We start from the raw sequence: 27756 nt of genomic DNA on the forward strand, positions 1-27756 counted from the left end.
TACAAGACAAACAATGAATTTAATCCTACAGAGGCTGAATCCTTCTTCTCAAAAATAACCTTACCTGAGTTATCTCAGAATCAAAAAAGCAGTTTGGATGAGCCTATAACTATAGATGAAGTTGCTAACGCCATAAAAGACCTAAAACTTAACAAAAGACCAGGCCCAGACGGCTACTCGGCTTTATACTATAAAACATTCTCAGAAATACTCTCTCCCATTCTCACTGAAACTTTTAACAAACTTCTAGATGGACATTCTTTTCGGCAAGAAACACTAATGGCAATTGTTTGTATGATCCCAAAACCCCTTTCTGATGATACTTCCTGTGTGAATTATCGGCCTATCTCTCTGTTAAACCTCAATATTAAATTATTAGCAAAAATAATAGCAAAACGCCTCAATAGCATTATAGGAAAATTAATACATAGAGATCAAGTAGGCTTCATGCCAAATAGACAGGCAGGCGATAATATATGCAGGGCAGTGTTATTGGCACATATTGCTAAAAAACGGAAAATCCCTTTATGTTTTCTATCTCTCGACATTAAGAGGGCATTTGACACAGTATCCTGGCAATATATGCAATATTCATTACAAAAATGGGGTTTTGGAGCCCACTTTTTAACATGGATCAAAGCATTATATAATAAACCCAAAGCCTATATAAAATATGCTGGATACAAATCTGAAGCCTTTAATATCGAAAGAGGTACCCGACAGGGTTGCCCATTATCTCCCTTATTATTTGCCCTTATACTCGAACCCATGGCCCAATACATCAGAACAAACCAAACTATAACTGGCATTGAAGTAGGAGGTATTACACACAAATTATGTATATTTGCAGACGATATACTACTTTTTCTATCATCACCACAGGTCTCTGGTCCTATCTTAATACCAGCTCTTGATGGATTTGCAGCCCTATCCGGCCTTATGATTAATCCTAAGAAATGCCTAGTGCTTAATATTTCACTCACAAACATGGAATTGATCCCGGCTAGGGCTGCACTCCCATTCACATGGGCAGAAAAATCAATCCCATATCTTGGAATTCATTTAACAGCATCTCATTCTGACTTATTCTCAACCAATTATCCTCCTGTATTAAGACAGATCACAAATCTAATAAAACAATGGTCGCAACTTCCTTTATCCTGGATAGGGAAGATTAATGCAATCAAAATGACTATTCTACCCAAATTGCTTTATCTATTCAGAGTCCTCCCTATTCCAATTCCTTCCTATTTTTTGAGAATAGTACAAAAAAGAGCAACTTCGTTTATATGGGGCTCTTCTAAACCACGTATACCTATACACACACTACATCTTCCCAAAAATAAAGGAGGCCTGGGATACCCTAATTTTACTAACTACTACAGAGCAGCACATTTGGCCAGTCTGTCCAAATACCATGCAAAACAGGAAATCCCATTATGGGTATTTATAGAGGCTTCAGAAAATGACCCTCTATTAATATCAAATTTATTATGGCTTGATCCTAAAGACCGCTTTAAAATTCATAATCCCATAACTAAACACTTCTTATCTCTCTGGGATAAACTAAAAACCAAATATCAGTTACAATCTCCACACAATCCTCTCCTTTCTTTTATCAGAAATCCGGCCTTTTATCCGGCATGGATCTACCCAAATTCTTTTAAAGCTTGGACAACATCAGGCATTCAGACACTAAATGACTTCATAGCATCTAAATCATTCCTTTCATTCCCATCGCTTAAAGAAAAATATGATCTACCAAACTCTGAGATATTTAGATATCTCCAAATCAAAAATTTCTATACACCATTCCTAAAGGGGGATACACCATTATCCCAATTATCCATTTTTGAATCAATCTGTACAAAAGATCCATTTGCTAAAGGTACAATTTCATCACTTTATAATCAATTATATGGAGTACCAAATCTTAATAGACCCTCTTACGTTCAGAGGTGGGAGGAGGACCTGGGACGAACTTTAGAAGACACGGACTGGTCTAACATATGGCTCACATCTAAGTCATCTTCACCCAACATCTTAGCACTGGAGACAAATTATAAAGTCCTAACTCGCTGGTACCTTGTACCCGCTAGAGTGGCAAAATATTCACCTAATACCTCAGCTCTTTGTTTTCGAGGATGCCCAGAAATAGGCACATATTTACACATATGGTGGACGTGCCCAGTAATCCAAACCTTCTGGAAGGAAGTCTTCGTGATTGCATCTAAAATATTTTAAAAAATAATACAACCAGATCCATATTTAACTTTACTTAATCTAAAACCGGAATGGTTAACACTCTCTCAATTCAAACTTATGATCCAACTAATAACGGCTGCAAAACAAACAGTGGCCAAGGCATGGAAATCTCCTACATTGGTACTAGCAGAAACAATTCACAGAATGAATAATACAATGTCCCATGCTAAGATGGTAGCCATCGATCAAAATCAAATTCCAAAATTTGAAAAACTTTGGCATCCTTGGATAAAACAACAGTTCCTGTCAAACTTCAATGACTCTGTCCTGTTGCCATGGTAACAGATTAAATGACTTACAGAGACACCCATTCTAAGGCTTCAAAGAGAACTAAAAAGAATAATAAACTGACGAGCGGGACAACCTTGTGGACCATACCTCTACCTTTCAACCCTTTTTCTTCTTTCTCTTTCCTTTTCTCCACCTTACGATTAAAGCTCATTATCAGAATTTATTTGACCTATATACACTCTACTTGTAAACAATATGTATAGTAGGTATAAATCATTTAAATACCTGCAAAAGTAACTAAGGAAATGATATATATCTTTAATTTAGGTTTACGTGAACCCGATGTTTAATATTTGAAATTTCATGATATTTACCTATATAAACCCTACTGTAAAACAATGAGCTTACTTTATAGATCCTTGTAAACTTACTTTATGTATCTTTATAACATTGTATACTCAATAAACTTCTTTTGACAAGGAAAAAAAAAAAAGAAAAAAAAAAAAAAATTGCATATCTGAAAAGCAAGCATGATAAAACATAACAACAATAAAACATTGCAGAATAGAATACAGTAAAAAAGAGCAGAACAATAGAGAGAGAATAGAGAGAGAACAATAAAACGACAACTATTTTTTTTTTATTTTATATTTTTGTTTGTGTTTTTTTTTTTTTTTTTTTACACTTTTTTTTGTAACTAACTTTTATAACTGTAACCGGTTCCAGGTTCGGGTCTCTCAAAATGCGATGGCATCTTGGGAGACCCTGTGAAAGTGCGCCTAGTCTGTGCAATGCTGTACCCTACGCTAATACTCAACTAATGAATGGTAGCGTTCAAAACATTCACCAATGCAAAGACCAGGATTGTCAGGACAGGAGGGACAATAATAGCGGGTGTCACGCCTATATCCGCGCTTGCTGCAGACACAACATCTTTTTTGGGGGGGTTCGTTGGGTAGGGGTACTCGGGATGACATAAAGAAAATGCCTCTCATGCAGCCGACTGCATTTGGTTGGGGATGTGAATGGGGGAAGTACGGGCGCTGCAGAAGTGGTGGGTTCCCAATTAGGATTGGCGAATGCAGCAGGAAGGGCACTATGGACACGACGGGCCTGTGTTTGTCTTCTTGGTGGCAGCGGGACACTACTTGTGCTTGCCACCTCACCAGCTTGAACTGCATTTATGGGACTCGCCACGTCACCAAGTGTTACTGCAGTGCTGGTTTGACTATGACCGGGGTGTACTAGGCTGCTGGTGCTTGCCAGTTCACCAAAACGCTACCAAAAAAACTGTTAGCGATCGCAGGGATCAGGCCTGACTCTGCGAACGCTGCAGTTATGCGTTTAGTGTTTTGTAAGTGTCAGTGATCGATCGATACTGCACTTGGGTGGGCTGGGCTGGGCCGGGCGGAGGGGCAAAACGCAGGTGCTAGCAGGTATCTGGGCTGATCCCGCTAACACTGCGTTTGTGGGAACCCTAAACTGCTGGGGACGCTAGTATAGATCTGATCAGATCAGATATTGATCCGATCAGATACTATACCACTAAGGGAGGTGTACGGTGCGTGCGTGGGTGTTAGCGGTACTGGCGCTAACCTGACGCTGCCTGGGGCTGGTGCTTGCCAGTTCACCAAAACGCTACCAAGAAAACTGTTAGCGATCGCAGGGATCAGGCCTGACTCTGTGAACGCTGCAGTTATGCGTTTAGTGTTTTGTAAGTGACAGTGATCGATCGATACTGCACTTGGGCTGGGCCGGGCGGAGGGGAAGAACGCATGTGCTAGCGGGTATCTGGGCTGATCCCGCTAACACTGCGTTTTTGGGAACCCTAAACTGCTGGGGACACTAGTATAGATCTGATCGGATCAGATATTGATCCGTACAGATACTCTACCACTAAGGGAGGCGTATGCTGCGTGCGTGGGTGTTAGCGGTACTGGCGCTAATCTGACGCTGCCTGGGGTGACGCATATCACCGCCGGGCGATCAGGGGGCTAAACCTTTATTAGGTAATAAACGGCGGGTCCCCTGACACTATAAAAAATAAACGAACTAACCAGCGTCACCCGTAACGGTTATACGGTGATCAGTGGTGAAAGGGTTAACTAGGGGGCAATCAAGGGGTTAAAACATTTATTAGGTAGTATATGGGGGTCCCTGTCACTATAAAACGCTGACGGGGAGCCTAAATATTTACGTTCCTAACTAGCGTCACCAGCGACACTAATACAGCGATCAGAAAAATGATCGCTTAGTGACACTGGTGACAGGGGGTGATCAAGGGGTTAAAACTTTATTAGGGGGGGTTAGGGGGGTATCCTAGACCTAAAGGGGGGTAATATTCACTGCCCTAACACTGTAACTGTCACAAACTGACACCATGCAGTAATCAGAAAAAAAAAAAAAAAATACTGCTTGCTGTCAGTTTGTGACGGGGGGGGGGGGGGGGTGATTGGGGGGGGATCGGGGGGCGATCGGGGGGGGATCGGGGGTGTAAAGTATGCCTGGCATGTTCTACTGTGTGTGTTTGTGTTGTGTGCACTTACATGTCTTCTCTCCTCGGCGCTGGGACGGAAACTGGCAAGCCGAGGAGAGATGACATCACATCCTCTGCCTGTGTGAAACTACACACAGGCAGGGGAGGATTCCGATTGGCTGGGAGCGATCGCGAGGGGGGGACCACGATCGGATGGTCTCCCCCTCGCCTCCCGATGCTCCCAGTCAAATGCCGACCGCCGCTGGCACCGGGGGGGTCCGATCGGACCCCCCGCCCGCGGGAGGCAGATCACGTACAGGTACGTGATTCTGCCTGCCCATGCCATTCTGCCGCCGTATATGTGCGTTAGGCGGTCGGCAAGTGGTTAAGAAGAACAAAAATTGACGCAAGTTCTGTGCAATATTATTTTTTTATTCATTAGGAAACATAGAAACCAGTGCTTATTACAAAACATACAGCAACAAAAGAAAATTATACACAGTTTATAAATTTATTTAAAGAAGAACTATAGGCAATTTTGGATAGAGAAAGGGAGCATTATAACAGCTCAGGTTTTTTTGTTTTTTTTGCCATCTGTGTCCTATTGGGGAGATTTACCTTCACTTCTTGTCCTACAATCAAAACAGGAAGTGGGGAATTCCCTGCAAATTAAGAGAATTCTTTGGGGACCCCCAGGTCTCCAGAACTAGTGTCCCCATTGGAAGATTTCCCTTCTATTACTTTTCTGGAGGCAACCCAAAACTTGGGATATTCTTTTACTTTCACTTTCAATGATAATAGTAACCATCACAAATAGTGAATCTCACTAACAGGGGCACAGACAGCAATGAAAACTGACAAGGGTTTTAATCTATCTCCAAAAACATTTTTTTTTTTAAAGAGTGACATGTTAGGTATCTATTTACTCGGCGTAACATCATCTTTCACATTTTACCAAAAATTGGGGTATATATATATATATATATATATATATATATATATATATATATATAGTGTTTTTTTTTTAATTAAAAAAATTGCATTTGAAAAACTGCTGCGCAAATACTGTGTGGTGTAAAAAATTGGAACAATCGCCATTTTATTCCTTAGGGTCTCTACTAAAAAAATGTATAATGTTTGGGGGTTTTAGGTAATATTTTAGCAAAAAATAAACAAATAGTGCCAGAAAAAGCCTGGTCAGCAAGTGGTTAATGCTCCTAGAGGACTTCTCCCGGCAGCAGCATTTTGGTAAAAAAAAAAAAAAATGCCTAACGCTTGTAAAAGTGTGTAATGCGGATAACCGTGTCAAGCGTCTGGGCAATTAATGCATTTCATTGTATAATGAAATAAATAAATAATGCATTCTGGCCATTGAAATACATTAACACTCAAGCGCTAAACGCGTCTAGCGTTAAAGTGTGTTTACACTAAAAGCTGCTAAAAGTTTATGTGTGCATGGACACCTAGGTTAACATGCAGGGGAGTTTAACCACTTGCCGACCAGCCGCCATCATTATACTGCAGCAGGTCGGCTCGTTCCCGCAAATCACTGTAGCTGTACATTGGCCCTCTCTCTACCCTCTGTCAGGATAGTAGAGAAAGAGATCTGCTGTTCCTAGTGATTAGGAACAGCGATCTCTCTCCTCCTCCAGTCAGTACACTCCCCCCATGCAGTACAAAAACACCTCCCAGGGGACACATTTAACCCCTTGATCGCCCCCTAGTGTTAACCCCTTCCCTGCCAGTGACATTTATACAGTAATCAGTGCAGTTTTATAGCACTGATCGCTGTATAAATGTCAATGGTCCCAAAAAAAGTATCAAAAGTGTCCGATCTGTCCACCGCAATCCCGCTAAAAAACGCTGATCGCCGCCATTACTAGTTAAAAAAAAAAAATAATAATATTAAAAATGCCATAAATCTATCCCCTATTTTGTAGACGCTATAACTTTTGCGCAAACCAATCCATATACGCTTATTGCGATTTTTTTTAATCAAAAATATGTAGAAGAATAGAAGTGAAATAGAATGTGGTGCTGCGCTAATCCCAATGAGATAGGCGTGTATTGGCTCTGTACTCGTGAGTATCTTATAGTGCACCCAAATTCAATCTTTGCAACTGTAACAGAGCAGTGGAAAGATGACCTAATGTGACAGTTGTATAAATTATGTGCTGATGGTGTATATGATCAAATAGTCGTAGTATAGATACACAATAAATACTAGTAAATATACCGTGCAAAGTGATTAGTGCTTGAACATCATGATAGCAAACATAAATATATGGGTGAATAAATATAACATGAATAAAAATAGCAGCTGGCTCAAACTATCAACAGTCGCCAACTAGCTTAATTAAATATAAATCAACACATTCATAAGTGCATATATAACCAAAGTGCATCCAGTGCAAATTAAATGTGGCTAAGTGCTAAAAGTTCATTAGTATGCATGCAATTGCAAAATATTATCAGGTGCAGTGCTCCTTGAAAACCAATTAATCAAAAGTCCATAGAACGTGTAATGACTTCCGTGCTAAACATGGCTGACAATGGTGGTCAGTCTTCATGCAACAGTGTGCACATTGGCGGGCAGTGGCCCCTTACCTGAGGGTAATGGGGTAATAGCCACTCAGAGGCATGGCGGCCTTTGTAGAGACCATGGGTATAATCTGCTATGGAGGATGGTAGAAATATGGTCCTATCCTGATCACTTCTCTTGTAGGGGCATCTGGTCCTATTCACAAGGCAGATATTTATGTACCAGCAAAACAAATCTTGGATCCAATTCAAAGTGGAGTAAATTTCAGATTATATTCACATTGCCGTTCTCTAAGGCCCCATTCACACTAGCGCGTTTTTTGATGCATTTTGCATTTTGCAGAAATGCATGGGAATTTTTTAACATGGGTTCCTATGGAACATGTTCACATCAATGCTTTTTTGTATCTCCGCGTTTTTGGAAAGGGTCGGGGACTTTTTCTCATGCAAAATGCAGCGTTTTGCATGTAATGGTTTTCAATGGACAAGCATCAAAAACGCAAGTGCACCTTTTTTGCAGCGTTTTTGATGCGTTTTTGATGCGTTTTTGGTGCGTTTTTGCCGGTTTTTTTTTTTTTTTTTTGTAATTTTTTTGTAAGACTGTAAAAAAAAATGAAAAAAAAAAAAAAAAAAAAAAACGCAAAACGCAAATCGCGGCAAAATCGCGGCAAAATCGCGGCAAAAACGCGGCTCAAAAACGCGGCAAGCATGAAAAAAAAACCTCCAAAAACGCTCAAAAGCAACATGCATAGGAGGTTTTTTTTTCATGCTTGCCGCGTTTTTGAGCCGCGTTTTTGCCGCGATTTTGCCGCGATTTTGCCGCGATTTGCGTTTTGCGTTTTTTTTTTTTTTTTTTTTTTTTTTCATTTTTTTTTACAGTCTTACAAAAAAATTACAAAAAAAAAAAAAAAATAAAAAAAAAAAATAAAAAACGGCAAAAACGCACCAAAAACGCATCAAAAACGCATCAAAAACGCTGCAAAAAAGGTGCACTTGCGTTTTTGATGCTTGTCCATTGAAAACCATTACATGCAAAACGCTGCATTTTGCATGAGAAAAAGTCCCCGACCCTTTCCAAAAACGCGGAGATACAAAAAAGCATTGATGTGAACATGTTCCATAGGAACCCATGTTAAAAAATTCCCGTGCATTTCTGCAAAATGCAAAATGCATCAAAAAACGCGCTAGTGTGAATGGGGCCTTAGAGAACGGCAATGTGAATATAATCTGAAATTTACTCCACTTTGAATTGGATCCAAGATTTGTTTTGCTGGTACATAAATATCTGCCTTGTGAATAGGACCAGATGCCCCTACAAGAGAAGTGATCAGGATAGGACCATATTTCTACCATCCTCCATAGCAGATTATACCCATGGTCTCTACAAAGGCCGCCATGCCTCTGAGTGGCTATTACCCCATTACCCTCAGGTAAGGGGCCACTGCCCGCCAATGTGCACACTGTTGCATGAAGACTGACCACCATTGTCAGCCATGTTTAGCACGGAAGTCATTACACGTTCTATGGACTTTTGATTAATTGGTTTTCAAGGAGCACTGCACCTGATAATATTTTGCAATTGCATGCATACTAATGAACTTTTAGCACTTAGCCACATTTAATTTGCACTGGATGCACTTTGGTTATATATGCACTTATGAATGTGTTGATTTATATTTAATTAACCACTTCCCGCCCGCCCTATAGCGGATTGACGTCCGGGAAGTGGTTGTGTTATCCTGACTGGACGTCATATGACGTCCAGCAGGATAACATGCCGCAGCGCACCCCCGGGGGCGCGCATCGCGGCGATCGGTGGAGGGGTGTGTCAGTCTGACACACCGCTACACTGATCTTGGTAAAAAGCCTCCGGCGGAGGCTCTTTACCACGTGATCAGCCGTGTCCAATCACGGCTGATCACGCTGTCAATAGGAAGAGCCGTTGATCGGCTCTTCCTCACTCGCGTCTGACAGACGCGAGTAGAGGAGAGCCGATCGGCGGCTCTCCTGGCAGGGGGGGTCTGCGCTGATTGTTTATCAGCGCAGCCCCCTCTCAGATCACCACACTGGACCACCAGGGATCGCCACTAGGACCATCAGGGAAGGGGCAACATGTGGATGGCCAGGTATGTACCCCATGGCCATCCACATGTGCCCAGTGTGCCAAATCTGTGCCAATCAGTGCCCACAAATGGGCACTGATTGGCACAATTATGTTGCAGTGATGCCCAGCAATGCCACCCTTAGGGGCATCACTGCAAACAAGCAATGCCATCAGTGCCACCCATCAGTGTCCGTTCATGCCACCTGTCAGTGCCCATCCGTGCCCATCAGTGCCCATCTATCAGTGCCCATCCGTGCCCATCTGTGCCAACTATCAGTGCCACCCATAAGTAACCATCAATGCCACCTACGAGTGCCCATCAATGCCACCTATGAGTGCCCATCAGTGCCGCCTATAAGTGCCCATCCGTGCCACCTATGAGTGCCCATCAGTGCCTCATACCAGTGCCACCTATCAGTGCCCATCAGTGCCACCTATCAGTGCCCATCATCAGTGCCCGTCAGTGCCACCTCATCAGTGCCACCTCATTGGTGCCACCTTATCGGTGCCCATCAGTGCCGCCGTATCAGTGCCCGTCAGTGCAGCCATATCAGTGCCCGTCATTGAAGAAGAAAACGTACTTATTTACAAAAAGTTTTAACAGAAACAAAGAAAAACTTTTTTTTTTTCAAAATTTTCGGTCTTTTTTTATTTGTTGCGCAAAAAATAAAAACCGCAGAGGTGATCAAATACCACCAAAAGAAAGCTCTATTTGTGGGAACAAAATGATAAAAAATTTGTTTGGGTACAGTGTAGCATGACCGCGCAATTGTCATTCAAATTGCGACAGCGCTGAAAGCTGAAAATTGGTCTGGGCGGGAAGGTGTCTAAGTGCCTGGTATTGAAGTGGTTAAGCTAGTTGGCGACTGTTGATAGTTTGAGCCAGCTGCTATTTTTATTCATGTTATATTTATTCACTCATATATTTATGTTTGCTATCATGATGTTCAAGCACTAATCACTTTGCACGGTATATTTACTAGTATTTATTGTGTATCTATACTACGACTATTTGATCATATACACCATCAGCACATAATTTATACAACTGTCACATTAGGTCATCTTTCCACTGCTCTGTTACAGTTGCAAAGATTGAATTTGGGTGCACTATAAGATACTCACGAGTACAGAGCCAATACACGCCTATCTCATTGGGATTAGCGCAGCACCACATTCTATTTCACTTCTTTTTAACTGGGGACAGGCTGTACCCCATTCGGTGTAGGCTGCTTTTCCTTGTTTATTGAGATTGGGTTCCCCTCCTCCTTTCTCCCTAACCCCGTTCACGATAGCGCAGGAATACCCCATAACTATTTTATATGTAGAAGAATAGATATCATCGGCCTAAACTGATGAAGAATTTTACATTTTTGGGGGGGGATATTTGTTATAGCAAAAAGTAAAAAATGTTGTTTTTTTTTTAAAATTGTCGCTATTTTTTTTGTTTATAGTGCAAAAAATAAAAACTGCAGAGGTGATCAAATACCACCAAAAGAAAGCTCTATATGTGGGAAAAAAAGGTTGTCAATTTTGTTTGGGTGCAACGTCGCATGACCGCGCAATTGTCAGTTAAAATGACGCAGTGACGTATCGCAAAAAATGGTGTGGTCATTAAGGGGGAAAATCTTCCGGTCCTTAAGTGGTAAAGGCAGAGAAAAAAATTAAAAACATCAGACGTCCCTAGGAGCAGCTGTAAAAATATCCTGTGTGCAGGAGATCTAAAGGAATTTTTTTTCTTTTTATATTAGTAGTATGTTCAGTACCAACAAATAAACATTCAAAACATATTTTATTATTTTTGTCATGTACATATGAATTCTTACAGATGAATTTTTCACATTGACCACATACAGTAAGAAAGTGGTGCGCTCCAAACAAGAGCTGCATTTAATTTTATAGCCATGTATAACAGACCTGAATGTCAGGGAGATCAGATTACACAGACGTCAAGGTGTGTCTCACAGGATGGTCGCACTCTCTTCCTTTCACCAAGCAGGGATAGGGCCAGCTGGATTGGTTAGTTTAAGGCTCCATTCACTTGTATGACTCCAAAGTTGCGCTGACTTTGGAGTGCGACGTACGACTTTGGTTTTGACCATTGATAAAGGACAACTGTTGAATTGAAGTCTATGGCCCTCAAGTTGCATGAACTGCTTTGAAGTCGCTGCAACTTTAAGTCGCACATACACTATATTGCTAAAAGTATTGGGACGCCTGCCTTCACACACACATGAACTTTAATGGCATCCCAGTCTTAGTCTATAGGGTTCGCTCATTCATCCATGTCCTTATGGACCTTGCTTAGTGCACTGGTGTGCAGTCATGTTGGAACAGGAAGGGGCCATCCCCAAACTGTTCCCACAAAGTTGGGAGCATGAAATTGTACAAAATGTCTTGGTATGCTGACGCCTTAAAACGGAGGTCCGCCCACCGCTGCAAAAATTAAAAGCCAGCAACTGCACATACTGCAGCTGCTGACTTTTAATGATCAGACACTTACCTGTCCTGGAGTCCAGCAATGTCGGCACCACAGTTGATGTTTCCATGTCGGGTGCATGCCGCCTCCATGGCCAGTAAGGGAACCCAACAGTGTAGTCTTTCGGCTTCACGCCAGGAACCCTACTGCGCATGCACGAGGCTCTGCTCCTCTCTCCTACTGGCCCGGCCACAGGGGGAGGAGGAGGGGTAAGGAGCGAGCCCCAGCCGTGGCGTCAATACCCGCGGCTGAGGCTCCCGGAAGTGGGAAAAGCATACCTGTGAAAGAAAGGTATGCTGCCCCCCCCCCCCCCCGAAAGGTGCCAAATGTGGCACCGGTGGGGGGGAGGAGTACAATGAGCGGATGTTCCACTTTTGGGTGGAACTCCGCTTTAAGAGTTCCCTTCACTTGAACTAAGGGGCCAAGCCCAACACCTGAAAAACAAGCCCACACTATAATCGCCCCCCCACCCCCTCCTCCACCAAATGATTTGGACCAGTGCACAAAGCAAGGTCCATAAAGACATGGATGAGTGAGGTTGGGGTGGAGGAACTTGACTGGTTCTAACCTCAACCCAAAAGAAAACCTTTGGGATGAATTAGAGTGGAGACTGCAAGCCAGGCCTTCTCGTCCAACATCAGTGCCTGACCTCACAAATGCTCTTCTGGAAGAATGGTCAAACATTCCCATAGACACATTCCTGAACCTTGTGGACAGCCTTGCCAGAAGAGTTGAAGCTGTTATAGCTGCAAAGGGTGGGCCAACTCAATGTTGAACCCTACAGACTAAGACTGGGATGCCATTAAAATCAATGTGAGTGTAAAGGCAGGGGTCCTAAAACTTTTCACAATATAGTGTATATGAATGGTTATCATTGGAGAACATGGGGAACGACTTGTCATTGTCATGTGAACTTGATGTCCAAAGTTGCATGACAAGTCCCACAAGCGTGAATGGAGCCTTACAGAAAGTGCTTTTACGCATGAAGACAGTGCTGATCTTGAGCCTAAGTATGCTTTACAAAGTGAACATTGTGGACGCAATGAGTACAAAAGTTTTTTAAAAAAAAGATTATAAACACATATAAAAGTACATCCAACATCAGCATTTAAGCTTAGTAAAGGAAGTAAATTCCAGGTAAACTTTCTGTCGATCATTTCACTGTGATGTATGATGGATAGTTGATTCTTTGATGCTGAATTGGACCAGGACCACATTTTACAGTCTCCTGATAAGTAATTTGTAGCTTTCAGTTACTGTGTGTTTGCACATGTATGCATCTGAGATCTCTATTTTTTTTAACTGTTAGAGACAGGTTATAAATAACAGTGCTGCATAAAAAAATGAAGATTCATTTGTTTGTAAGATGCATTTGCATGTGATTGCTTAACTGGAAGTAACCTTAGCACGTTTTGATGTGTTAATGTTAATTGAAACCCAAATCCACTTAAAACCCTTTTTTATGGGATAGAGTGGAAACATCTTTTGTGATGCTGGCTCTGTCCCTGCTAGGGAGATTTCTCTTAATTTCCTGTTGTGTCTGACACCCATCACCTTGATAGGACGTGAAGCGAAATCTCCCCAATGGGGACACAAAATAGAAAAAAAACATGAAGAGGTTCTCACTCTTCCCTTTTTTAAAGCCCAACTGAACTGAGTTTAAATCAGCCAAATATATCCAATGTGCATCAAAACAACAAGCTTTAACTCAACAGGTGGACTGTTGGTCCAATACCAGGCAACACAGTGGTTAACACATCCACTGAGCAGCACTAGAGGTGTCAGTTCAAATCCCAATCAGGACACTACCTGCCTGGAGTTTGCATGTTCTCCCTGTGCCTGCGTGGGTTTCCCCTGGGTACTCCAGTTTCCTCCCACACTCTAAAGACATGCTGGGAGGGTAATTGGCCCTAGTACTGTATATGTAAGTATGAATATGAGTTAGGGCGTTTAGATTGTAAGCTCCTTGAAGGCAGGGTGTGTATGTGTGAATGTAAAAAATATATGTAAAAAATTGTATAAATTGTCAGTGCTATATAAGTACCTGTATAAATAAGTAAACTAAAAAAACCCAGCATTAGTGCCAGTGGACAGAATAATAACCCCCAGCATTAGTGCCAGTGGATAGAGTAATAACCCCCAGCATTAATGCCAGTGGACAGAGTAATAACCCCCAGCATTAATGCCAGCGGACAGAGTAATAACCCCCAGCATTAGTGCCAGTGGACAGAATAATAACCCCCAGCATTAGTACCGGTAGACAGAATAATAACCCCCAGCATTAGTGCCAGTGGACAGAATAATAACCCCCAGCATTAGTGCCGGTAGACAGAATAATAACCCCCAGCATTAGTGCCAGTGGACAGAATAATAACCCCCAGCATTAGTGCCAGTGGACAGAATAATAACCCCCAGCATTAGTGCCAGTGGTCAGAATAATAACCCCCAGCATTAGTGCCGTTAGACAGAATAATAGTCCCAAGTATTAGTACCGGTAGACAGAATAATAACCCCCAGCATTAGTGCCAGTGGACAGAATAATAACCCCCAGCATTAGTGCCAGTGGATAGAGTAATAACCCCCAGCATTAATGCCAGTGGACAGAGTAATAACCCCCAGCATTAATGCCAGCGGACAGAGTAATAACCCCCAGCATTAGTGCCAGTGGACAGAGTAATAACCCCCAGCATTAGTGCCAGTGATCAGAATAATAACCCCCAGCATTAGTGCCGGTAGACAGAATAATAGCCCCCAGCATTAGTGCCAGTGGACAGAATAATAACCCCCAGCATCAGTGCCGGTAGACAGAATAATAACCCCCAGCATTAGTACCGGTAGACAGAATAATAACCCCCAGCATTAGTGCCAGTGGACAGAATAATAACCCCCAGCATTAGTGCCGGTAGACAGAATAATAGCCCCCAGCATTAGTGCCAGTGGACAGAATAATAACCCCCAGCATTAGTGCCAGTGGACAGAATAATAACCCCCAGCATTAGTGCCAGTGGTCAGAATAATAACCCCCAGCATTAGTGCCGGTAGACAGAATAATAGTCCCAAGTATTAGTACCGGTAGACAGAATAATAACCCCCAGCATTAGTGCCAGTGGACAGAATAATAACCCCCAGCATTAGTGCCCATGGACAGAATAATAACTCCCAGCATTAGTGCTGGTAGACAGAATAATAACCCCCAGCATTAGTGCCAGTGGACAGAATAATAACCCCCAGCATTAGTGCTGGTAGACAGAATAATAACCCCCAGCATTAGTGCCAGTGGACAGAATAATAACCCCCAGCATTAGTGCTGGTAGACAGAATAATAACCCCCAGCATTAGTGCCAGTGGACAGAATAATAACCCCCAGCATTAGTGCTGGTAGACAGAATAATAACCCCCAGCATTAGTGCCAGTGGACAGAATAATAACCCCCAGCATTAGTGCCAGTGGACAGAATAATAACCCCCAGCATTAGTGCCAGTGGACAGAATAATAACCCCCAGCACTAATGCTGGTAGACAGAATAATAACCCCCAGCATTAGTGCCAGTGGACAGAATAATAACTCCCAGCATTAATGTCAATAGATGCAATAATAATCTCCAGCACTGGTATGATTGTCCACAACATACACCCCCAGCACTGATGTCAGTAAAAACTAAAATAAAATCTTCCTGTGGCAGTAACATCAACCCCATACCTGGAGGTTAATGACAGTCATATTTACCCCCTTTGATTGGCGTCAGTGGAAGGAATATCAACCCCCCCCTTTAACTGGTGGCCAGTGGCACTGACATTAAATCCCCCTTCAATAGTGGTCAGTGTGACCTAAATAAATTCCCCTGATCTGCATTGCCAGTTAATTTAAACCCCTCCTTTCAGTGGTGTTCACTGTTGCTTACAAGGTCCTGGCTTCTTCTCTCTCCAATGACCCCAGGCCAGGACTATACTAACATCACTGGGCAGAGGTCAGGACAGTATTAGATTTTAGTGCTGGGTCTTGGAATGCAGAGAGCCCTCTAGCATCCAGCAAGTTCAATAACACATGGCAACTATGAAAGACATGTGCCTTCAAAATAATTCAAACCTGAATATGAAAAAAAAAAAAACTAACACCATGGTAAAAAAAAGAAATATCAAATATGTAAGAATATAAATATCAGGTTGAATTAAAAATAAAATCTAAATTACTACCCCAAATCAGTAATGAGAAAAAAAAATATTGTTTCAATGCTATATCATAATTGGCCACAAGAGGGCAATGAAACTGCAGTCTCCAATTTCAGTGTCAAAGCTGTAAATGTAATATCTGAATAATACTTGCTTAGTGCAAATTTTTAGACAGCAAATACAACTTTTTCACTACCCTAGGGTGTATTTAGGCTTTTTAGAACAGTCAATGTTTGCTCAGTTTTTGCTTTGCTTTTATTCCTCTATAAAAGTCAATAAGAATACATGGTAAACACAATGTAAATGCGTGGCAAATGCATGTTAGGAGCCAATGTACACTGGTGCTTAAAGCAAATCTTGCACCTCAGTGACACGGTCTGCTTATTCACTATGCTCCCTTCCCCCTAAACTGCTGGATGTAAGTGCTAAAAAAAGTTACATAGGGAAGAGGGGGGCTAAACCGAACGCCTAAAGTCTAAAGCCTACTTTACGATTGTCACAAGTCAAAGGGAGCAGTAACAGATCTGACTCCCCCCTTCCATTGACAGCTATAATATGTCCACACAGTTGAAGAAGTCAAGGTCTCTGTTACATTGTAGCATGGGATGCTTCCCAGACTCACACAAGAGGATTTGGATTTTCGTGGAAGCACATTTGGGAGTATCATTGATTTGAAGCTTGAACTATGGATTATTCAAAAATTAGACTTATGTCAGTAGTGTTGGTGGGAAAAAGAAAAAGAAACAGAAGGGATGAAATATTTTCTTTCCCTGGAGAATAATGTTGCTCCAGGCTCCTTCTGAGGCTGGTGGCATGGCTAAAACCCTTTGCAGTTTGTCACATGACCTTTGGTGCTGTCAGATTTCAAATGGGCCAATCCTCCCCTGTGGCAGAGATCACATAACCAAGCACCTAGGCATTTGCAGCTATGATCAGCACTGGAAGGAGCATGGAACAGCAATTCCTCCAGAAGAGGTATTTACACCCTTCACATACCAGATAAGTACCCCACAATTGTAATTGCTCAGTAGAGGTCCACTCTTCCCAGCTATGATCACCACTGGAAGGAGCATGGAACTGCATTTCCTCCAGGAAAGGTATTTACACTCTTGAGATTCCAGATAAGTACCCAATGAAAATGCAATTGGAATTGCTCAGTAGAGGTCCACTGTTCGCCCCTATGACCAGCACTGGAAAGGAGCATGGAACAGCATTTCTTCCAAGAAACGTATTTACACCTTTCAGATACCACGCAAGTACCCAACGAAATCTGCAATTGTAATTGCTCAGTAGAGGTACTGTATATTCTTCCCACCTATGACCAACTGACCAGCACTAGAAGGAGCATAGACCAGCAATTCCTCCAGGAAAGGTAGTTACATCTTTTAGATACCACGTAACTACCCAACAAAATTGCAATTGTAATTGCTCAGTAGAGGTCCACTCTTCGCACCTTTGACCAGCACTGGAAAGGAGCATGGATCAGCACTTCCTCCAAAAAAGGTATTTGCACCCTTTAGATACCAGATAAGTACCTAACGAAAATGCAATTGTAATTTCTCAGTAGAGGTCCACTCTTCACACCTACGACCAGCAATAGAAGTAGCATGGATCAGAATTTCCTGCAGGAAAGGTATTTACACCCTTCAATACCAGATAAATACCCAACAAAATTGCAATTGTAATTACTCAGTAGAGGACCACTCCTCCCACCTATGACCAGCACTAGAAGGAGCATGGATCAGAATTTCCCCTTAGGAAAGGTATTTACACCCTTTAGATAACAGATAAGTACCCAACGAAAATGCAATTGTAATTGCTCAGTAGAGCTCTACTTTTCGCACCCACTGACCAGCACTAGATCAGCATTTAATTGCTCGGTAGAGGTTCACTCTAAAATGTCGACAGGTTTGCTGTAAGACTGACTTTATTTGAAAACTTTTGGAAAGGTTGCAGAAACAAAAAACCCCTCTCAAGGCATTGTCATGGCAGTCTTTTGGGATACAAAAAGCATTTAGAAGAGCCTTCCTAAAGAGTCTTTATGAGTACAGGAGAGGGCCTTCACAATATCTGATGGGGTCTCATAGCGAAACCAGCCTCAGTCTCTTTAATCTGATGGGGTCTCATAGCGAAACCATCCTCAGTCTCTTTAATCTCCATCTCAAAAGTAACTTCTCATAATGATCGTACAGAGTTTCCAAAACGTCATTTAATTCTAATGTATTTGCCTAGTGCTGTTGCAGCTACCTGTATAAGTCACTGTGTAGGCAGACAGCTCTGGCAGTTACATGGTTTGCTTTGCTATAGCTACACTCTTGACACAGGATAACAAATGTAAAAAAAAAATGTGCTTGCTATACATGCCCATCAGGTGACATCTGCTTAAAAAAAAAATTCAGAGTATAGTTTTACAATAACATATCTCAATGAACTGTATTCTAATCAACAGATTTCTTAGATTTGTCTGGTATAGGATGGGTTTCGATTTCCTCACTGAACATATACAAATAACTACAGCTGCTATTGACGTGCCACATCCATAAATTGTACAAAAACAAAACCCAGGTAATGATTGGAATCTACCGATGCAGAGAGGAAGAACACATAAGTTAATAAAAAGTTTACATAAAGTTTATTACAAATTTTAAAACATCACAGATTAAAATATTCAAAATGGTGGACCCTTGTGAACCACATACAGTGCCTTGAAAAAGTATTCATATTCTAGGCTATGTTTGGGCAAAATAACAATAGTTGAAAAGCATACAGTGCGTTGAAAAAATATTCATACCCCTTGACATTTTCCACATTTTGTCATGTTACAACCAAAAACGTAAATGTATTTTATTGGGATTTTATGTGATAGACCAACACAAAGTGGCACATAATTGTGAAGTGGAAGGAAAATGATAAATGGTTTTCAACATTTTTAACAAATAAATATGTGAAAAGTGTGGGGTACGTTTGTATTCAGCCCCCCTGAGTCAATACTTTGTAGAACCAGCTTTCACTGCAATCACAGCTGAAAGTCTTTTTGGGGATGTCTCTACCAGTTTTGCACATCTAGAGAGGGACATTTTTGCCCATTCTTCTTTGCAAAATAGCTCAAGCTCTTTCAGATTGGATGGAGAGTGTCTGTGAACAGCAATTTTCAAGTCTTGCCACAGATTCTCAATTGGATTTAGGTCTGGACTTTTCTAACACATGAATATGCTTTGATCTAAATAATTTTATTGTAGCTCTGGCTGTATGTTTAGGGTCATTGTCCTGCTGGAAGGTGAACCTCCGCCCCAGTCTCAAGTCTTTTGCAGACTCTTAACAGTTTTTCTTCTAAGATTGTCCTGTATTTGGCTCCATCCTTCTTTCCATCAACTCTAACCAGCCTCCCTGTCCCTGCTGAAGAAAAGCATCCCCACAAAATGATGCTGCCACCACCATGTTTCACGGTGGGGCTGGTGTGTTCAGGATGATGTACAGTGTTAGTTTTCTGCCACACATAGTGTTTTGCTTTTAGGCCAAAATGTTCAATTTTGACTTCATCTGACCAGAGCACCTTCTTCCACATGTTTGCTGTGTCCCCCACATGGCTTCTCACAAACTGCAAACGGGACTTCTTATGGCTTTCTTTCAACAATGTCTTTCTTCTTGTCACTCTTCCATAAAGGCCAGATTTGTGGAGAGCACAACTAATAGTTGTCCTGTGGACAGATTCTCCCACCTGAGCTGTGGATCTCTGCAGCTCCTCCAGAGTTACCATGGGCCTCTTGGCTGCTTCTCTGATTAATGCTCTCCTTGGCCTGTCAGTTTAGGTGGACGGCCATGTCTGGGTAGGTTTGCAGTTGTGCCATACTCTTTCCATTTTCGGGTGATGGATTGAACAGTGCTCCGTGAGATGGTCAAAGCTTGGGATATTTTCTTTATAACCTAACCCTGCATGTCCACAACTTTATCCCTGACCTGTCTGGTGTGTTCTTGGCCTTCATGATGCTGTTTGCTCACTAAGGTTCTCTAACAAACCTCTGAGGGCTTCACAAAATAGCTGAATTTATACTGAGATTAAATTACACACAGGTGGACTCTATTTACTAATTAGGTGACTTCTGAAGGCAATTAGTTCCAGCAGATTTTAGTTAGGGGTATCAGAGTAAACGGGGCTGAATACAAATGCACGCCACACTTTTCAGATATTTATTTGTAAAAAATTTTGAAAATCATTTATCATTTCCCTTCCACTTCACAATTATGTGCCACTTTGTGTTGGTCTATCACATAACATCCTAATAAAATACATTTACGTTTTTGGTTGTAACATGACAAAATGTGGAAAATGTCAAGGGGTATGAATACTTTTTCAATGCACTGTATGCTATTCAACTATTGTTATTTTGCCCAAACATAGCCCAAGAGGTTGACGCATTTCACGTTATTTGCTTCTTCCGGACTTTGTATTCTTGGAGGCAAAAAGGAATATCCTAATTTCAAAAACAAAGATATAATCAATACATATATTTATGGAAAAATATTTTTCTAAGGCAGCAAAATCAATGTATATGTAAAAAACTCATTGTAATTGCACCACATCAGTGAGAACCTAGCCTTAATGTACCAATAAACATGTAGCACTAGTACTAGGTAGAGCACATAAGACCTTTCCCCAAGTTATTTTCTCACTGGTGTTGAAACAAAACACAGTTCCCTGGCCCGATCGATCCTGGTTGCTAGGGGCAACAGCTGGCAGGTTAACTGTGACAGGTGATCGCAGACGATGCCCCCAAATGTAGCCATGTCCCCGTAGGGGTTGCTGAAAGTTGTGGTTCACCCGTCACTCTGCCCTGCCCGATGTCCATCTTACAGTCATTCAGTAACACAGACCAGTCCATAGCTTGTTTTGTTTTGTTTTATTGAGGGGATTCATCTTGGATGGGTATTAGGGAATTATGGGATGCCCAGGATTTTAGAACAAACAATTGTGAATTGTAGCTCAATCAGTTGTGGATTGCAGAACAATCAATTGGGACTACTATTTACACTCCCTGTACATACACCTTAATCTTCTCTCCAGCACTTCCCTTGCTGCACACTGTTCCTCCTCCAGAACTTCATTTGCTGCAGACTATCACTCCTCCAGACCAGCTAGCACCACATGGGTAGGCCTGACACTGCCCCAGCCAGGCCTCAATGAACTGCCTTTTGCAGGCAGGGGCCACGGGCCCCTGTGGTGTAAAATAGTTCAGGTGCTAGCTGTCCTCTAAGCTCTTACCTAAAACCAGCTAGGTTGACTAGGGCTGGCTTTAAGGGTAGGCATTGCCGTAGACATTCACCAAACAGAACAATAATCTATTGCATTATCTTTCAAAACAATAGGTCTGTCTATGGACAGCTTATATTATCAAGGGCTCAAGGTTTCACACTATCCTTGATCCTAAGGTCAAAGTGAATGAGTTGTCTGTAAATCGTTGAACTGTCCACCTATTTAGATGGAAACATTTCACAGTTTCCCTGCAAAATATTTCAAGTACGGAACAGCTGGAAACATCTCTGTAGGTTCCTCAACATTGTTCATCTTGTGCATTGTGTAAGGCTTCCCAGTAGAGGACTATTTCCTGTGGTTTGACTTCATGAGATGTCACAAGGTTCTGAAAAGTACACAAAGAGAATGATAGCTTAGAAGCAAAAAATATAGGCTTAGTGTGTAGCTCCTGTAATGAGATCTTCAACCTCTCCAGACACATTCCTATGTACACATCCTCAAGTTTAAAAAATGGTATAGAAGATGAGATGTTGAAAATCCTTTGGGCAACATCTACTGAGAGCACATAGCCTGTACCTGAACAAAAGGGGGGGTATTTCTCACCATCATACTCCTTTCTACTTATGTACCACTTGCTAAAGGCATTACGTATAGGGGCGTCTTCTGGCTTTAGGAACCCTGTGAAGAAGTTTGAAGTCTGATTTTTACGCAGCAGAAGTTCTACAAGGTAATAGGTATTGACAAACATGTCTGCATCCGTTTTCATTACATAGTGGGTCTGAGGGCAATGATTCGCAATCCAGTCTAAACCCATTAAAGTTTTTATGGTCAAGTTGTAATACGTGTCTACAAAATCTTTTTGAATAATGTCTTTGTAGGTGTTCAACTCTTCGGATAAACTGTCGAGTTTACTGGGGTTCGTACCAAGAAGAAAGAAGGTCACCACTCGCTTTCCCTGAATGAGTTGCTCTTTCCCCCACGTTTTGCGGATTGCCATTCGCGCCTCTATCTGTTCATGTGCTGTAGTCACCAGGAGCACCAGAAATGGAGGGTTTTGTTTGCAGTTTGATTCAGGCAACTTCATGAAGTGGTTCTTTTTATAGTCAGTTTTAATGGAAAAACTGTTTTCAGGTTTGTGGAAGCAATAAAGGCACAAGTCAGACTCATAGTTCGTGATGAAGAACCCAAACATACCCAAACAAGGAAAAAACAGGAGTGCCACAAAAACCACCCTTTTCCGAGGCATCTGGGGAAAAAATTGAGAAATGGTGTCAATAACATTATTAATTATACAATAAGAACTAATCATTAATATAGTGCATAGAAAAAAAATGGAATCCAATACACTTAAAGTGTGAAAATATTAAAAATATTTATACAGGTCTATGCTTAAAGCATATCCAAACCCCGAACCAATTATATACTGTGTATATATAAATATATAGATATATACAGTGGGAACGGAAAGTATTCAGACCCCCTTAAATTTTTCACTCTTTGTTATATTGCAGCCATTTGCTAAAATCATTTAAGTTCATTTTTTTCCTCATTAATGTACACACAGAACCCCATATTGACAGAAAAAGACAGAATTGTTGACATTTTTGCAGATTTTTAAAAAAAGAAAAACTGAAATATCACATGGTCCTAAGTATTCAGACCCTTTGCTGTGACACTCATATATTTAACTCAGGTGCTGTCCATTTCTTCTGATCATCCTTGAGATGGTTCTACACCTTCATTTCAGTTTTCAGTTTTTCTTTTTTAATAAATCTGCAAAAATATCAACAATTCTGTGTTTTTCTGTCAATATGGGGTGCTGTGTGTACATTAATGAAGAAAAAAATGAACTTAAATGATTTTAGCAAATGGCTGCAATATAACAAAGAGTGAAAAATGTAAGGGGGTCTGAATACTTTCCGTCCCCACTGTATATATATATATATTGCAGCTTTCCAGTCTTTAGACATGGTGACTGCATTCATTTTTAAGCGTTTTATCCTTTAATCTTACCCGGTCATCCTGCCACACTTCTAGCCCTTGTATTTTTTTTTGGAAGGGCGCATGTGAGCGGCACAAGGCCAATCAGCACTGTCCAGATGAAAAGTCAGTGGCCATGCAACCTCATAGGACAGTTAGAGGAGAATGAAAACTCCTGGACACTGATAGAAGTCACAAGACTGCTATATACTGCTGATGAGAAAAGGTATTTAGCAGTTTATATTTACTAAAATAATTGCATGTCCATGCTCTGTGTAATTGTCAGGATCACTTAAGTGCTCCTGCTCCTCATTCCAGTATTCGGGTTTTGGCTGTTGCATTCTCCCTGTCTGTGTCCACCTGCAAGGTGATTGATGAGGTCAGTCACCTGTTATAAGCAAGCCAAACGCTCAGTCCCTTGCTTGTGATACCTGTGTTGTTCCTGATCAAGCTCCCTGTCTGTCTGCCCTGCTTTGCTAGTTTGGATTTCACTGTGTACGACTTTGGACCGGATTATTGGACTATTCCTTGAACTCAGCCTGCCATTTTACCTGGACTGTCATAGAACCACACTATCTGTCTGCTAACTGCAAGTATCTCTTTTCTTTGCTCAGTTTGCATCTGCCCTGATGTGGTGGCCAGGCATTATAGCATTGTGTATAATTCCTGGGGGTAACCAAGCACCGGTAGGTCTGCTTGCCTTAAGGGAAAGGGGGCTGCTATAGGTGAAGCACACAGTAGCTAGATATAGTGTCTGATCACCTGTGTTGGGATAGACGTGACATTATCACAAGCCTTTAACAAAAAAAAAATTCAGTGACATGCCAAGTCCAGGAACTGTCCATGCGTGTAAACAGACCTCCAGCTGTAACGCAGGAGCCAGAGCCCAAAGTAAACCGGACTGATCCTTTTTCTGGTGACCCCCATGTGTTTTCCAACTTTAAAAATAGTTGTATGCTATACTTTAAGCTTAAGCCACACTCCTCTGGTTCTTAAGCACAGCGGATCATCCTGATTATTACAGGGTTGTAGGGGGACCCCCAGTCTTGGGCGTTTAGCCTCCCTGCAGATGACCCAGTCAGGGGTTCAGTTGAAGCTTTTTTTCAAGGCCTTAGGTTTACTGCATGATGATCCTGACCATGCCCATTCAGCTGAAGCTAACTTTAGGTTATTACGTGAGGCTAAACGCACCGCTGAACAATACTGTTCTGATTTCCGCCGCTGGGCACCCGACTCAGGGTGGAATGACACAGCTCTCAGAAGTCAGTTCAGGTTAGGCTTATCAGACTCCATCAAAGACTCCTTAGTACACTACCCTGAGCCAAAGTCAGTGAATGAAGCCATGCAAGTAGCCATCCGTATAGACAGGCGTTTACGGGAAAGGCGCAATGAGAGGTTTGTTTCTTTGCCCCCTAGTACGCTGTCCACCTTTTCTTCATTTCCTGAGCCCTCTCAACTTCTCCAGGAGGATGAGCCCATGCAAATTGGAGCTACCCATTTATCCCATTTAAGGCTAGAAGGAGATCTCAGGGACTCTGCTTATACTGTGGCAACCACAGCCACTTTGTCGCCAGCTGCCCTAATAAGCCAAGAAACGCCAAGAGTCTAGTGCGGGTGGGGTCTGCTTCTATAGACAATACTGTGTCAGTTTCCCTCAGAGATAAACTATTTGTTCCTGCACAACTTAGTTCTGCCAAGTTTTCTCATCACCTCTCAGCTTTCATAGATTCTGGTGCTGCTAGCAACTTCATTGATAGGGACTTAGCACACCATCTACAGATTTCTGTGACAAAGGTGCACAGACCCTTTTCAGTCTTAGCTGTTGAAAACTCTCCCTTGTCCATGGGCCTGGTCACCTTGTGCACTGTACCTATTACTCTGACCATTGGGGATTTTCATTGGCAAACAATCATCTCCTGCCTATCCCCTTATCTTAGGGTATCCCTGGCTTAAACTTCACAACCCGCACATAGACTGGGCTGCAGAGGAGATTGGGTCCTGGTCCCAGAACTGCATTAAAACTGCTGACCAATTGCCCATTTATACCTCTTGTGTGGCTAATACCAGTCATATGCCTTTATTACAGTCTAATTTGGATCCTGATCACGACAATGTTTCCTAATGTGACTCCAGTTTGCATAACCATGTGTCCTTATATGACTGTTATAGCAAAAGACGCTGACAAGTCTATTAAATTCTCTACAAGCCACCTCTCCTGCCAATTATCACAACCTGAATCTTCTCCTCCTAGAAGCCAAACGTATCCGCTGTCTTGAAGCCTTGAGCCCTGTTTGGAAACTTCCTCTAAGTCCTCAGAAGTCAAACCCCCTGGAATACCCCTACCTTTGCCTGTCACTAAACTCCCTTGGACGCACAGCCAGGCTAACTTTCTGCAAGTTCCACAGTCGCTACACCTGGCAATGCGATTCAGGCAGTCGCTACACCTGGTGATGCGATTCAGACAGTCGCTATGCCTGGCGATGTGGCCCAGGCGGCACTGCACCAGGTATGCCAGTCTAGCCCATACCCATTAAGCCTACTGCTTTTTTTTATTCAGGACCTTCTGTAACCTGGCCTCACCCTACTTCTACTACATTCAAACCTGTCTAAGAGGTTCAATCCATCCTTTGGATAGACTGCTTCATTCGTGGTCGGCAACTTTGTTAAGGAAACTCAGCCTGGCTTGACCAGGATCCCGTAGCTTATCAGACCCTGAGCCTATTGGTAGGGACACCACATCCCCGCACAGGAAAGTTCCAGGGGAAGTTCCCGTTAGTTAGGATCAAAGCAATGTCCACGCCGGCACATTTTGTTTACATTGCTTTACTGAACAGTTAAAATAAACAAGGTTCTGTACATTCAGACACTCCTCAGATGTTGGCACAATAGCTCAGTAATGTATCGCAAGCAAAATTGCAACAAAGTCTTTAGAGAGAGAAGGGCTACTGAAAGCCTGAAGTGTCCTGGCCTCCGGGGGATAAAGTCCCAGCATCTGCAAGAATGGGGTATGCCCTTTGTCTTTACACCATGCAGGGAGAAGTCCCCAGGCTTCCCCCAGGAGAAGAAACATCCATTTATCACTGTAGGTTGCATCTCTTCTGTCTGCAGCCTAGCTCTTCCCACAGACTGGGCTGGCCATGCTACACCCAGGGGCGCATTTGCACATTTTCAGAGGATGCAGGGAGAAGCCCCTAGGCTTCCCCCAGGAGGGGAAACATCCATTTATCACTGTAGGTTGCATCTCGTCTTTTTGCAGGCTAGCTCTTCCCACATACCTCCCAACTTTTTGAGATGGGAATGAGGGACACCTATCAGCAAAAGTATGCAGTAATATGGCACACCCCTTGTCATGCCCCCTTAAAGGAGAATTGTACTAAAAAACAAGATTAGTTAAACCCACAAGTGCTTTTTTTTTACCACTACTATTCCTTTATATTGGCTTTTGGAATTTACAAATGCAGGAATTTAGAAGTCAGATGAAAGGGTTAGCACTGGGAAACACTTTTTGATAGATAAAAAGTGGATTTTATATACAACTATATAGATCAGACCAAAATGAGGGACAAATGAGGAGGAATGTGGGACAGAGGGACATTGCTCCAAATCAGGGACAGTCCCTCAAAATCGGGGACAGTTGGGAGCTTCCCACACTTATAAAAATGATTCTGTTGGCTTGTAATTTTAACATGACAATTTTTATAATTTTTAACATAAAAATAAATATTAATTAATTTACTTTGAAATTTTAAGTACCTTACTTAATTTTCATTAGTTCTTAAAACACACCTTTTACATTTACAAAAATAATGTATAATATTGAGTAATCTAGACAAAACTTTTAAGGTATGTGCATTTCCATATTCTAATTGAGTTACATTTACTTAAAAAAAAGTATCTTTTCATTTGACTGAAATTGTGGGACACATATGTGTGCCAAACGTTTGACGTCTTTTGGAACTTTGAAAGCCTGCACAAGGCAGTTCCCATACGTCTGAGACCCATCAGGACAAAAGAGCACCACCAGTGACAAGAATTTTTGCAAGTCACTAAGAAAGCTGATACTTTTTTTATTTGCACTAACATACAATTTTTCAGGATAAGTTTTCGGGGTATGTCCCCTTCTTCAAGGTCCAAGCAGTACTTATTGCACTAATACGGCTACAATCACTCCAAGTCACTTCAAAGCCATGCACTGCCATTGAAAGATAAGAGTGAACATTGAACAAATTATCGTTCACATGCTTTAATGTTGCTTAATAT

General features: G+C 41.9%; 1 protein-coding gene across 2 annotated transcripts in view; it reads right to left on the reverse strand.

Annotated features, from left to right (window-relative positions):
- Positions 1-20606: 20606 nt before the first annotated feature.
- LOC141129291 (beta-1,3-galactosyltransferase 5-like) overlaps positions 20607-27756 on the reverse strand; it is a 108038-nt gene continuing 100888 nt past the window's right edge. For both annotated transcript variants that reach the window (XM_073617232.1, XM_073617233.1), the window contains exon 2: positions 20607-22762. In XM_073617232.1, the coding sequence (XP_073473333.1) occupies positions 21815-22762 (948 nt within the window). In that variant the 3' untranslated portion in view covers positions 20607-21814. The remainder of the gene's footprint in view (positions 22763-27756) is intronic.

This window comes from Aquarana catesbeiana, linkage group LG02, assembly GCF_042186555.1.
Source record: "Aquarana catesbeiana isolate 2022-GZ linkage group LG02, ASM4218655v1, whole genome shotgun sequence".
Lineage (NCBI taxonomy): Eukaryota > Metazoa > Chordata > Amphibia > Anura > Ranidae > Aquarana > Aquarana catesbeiana.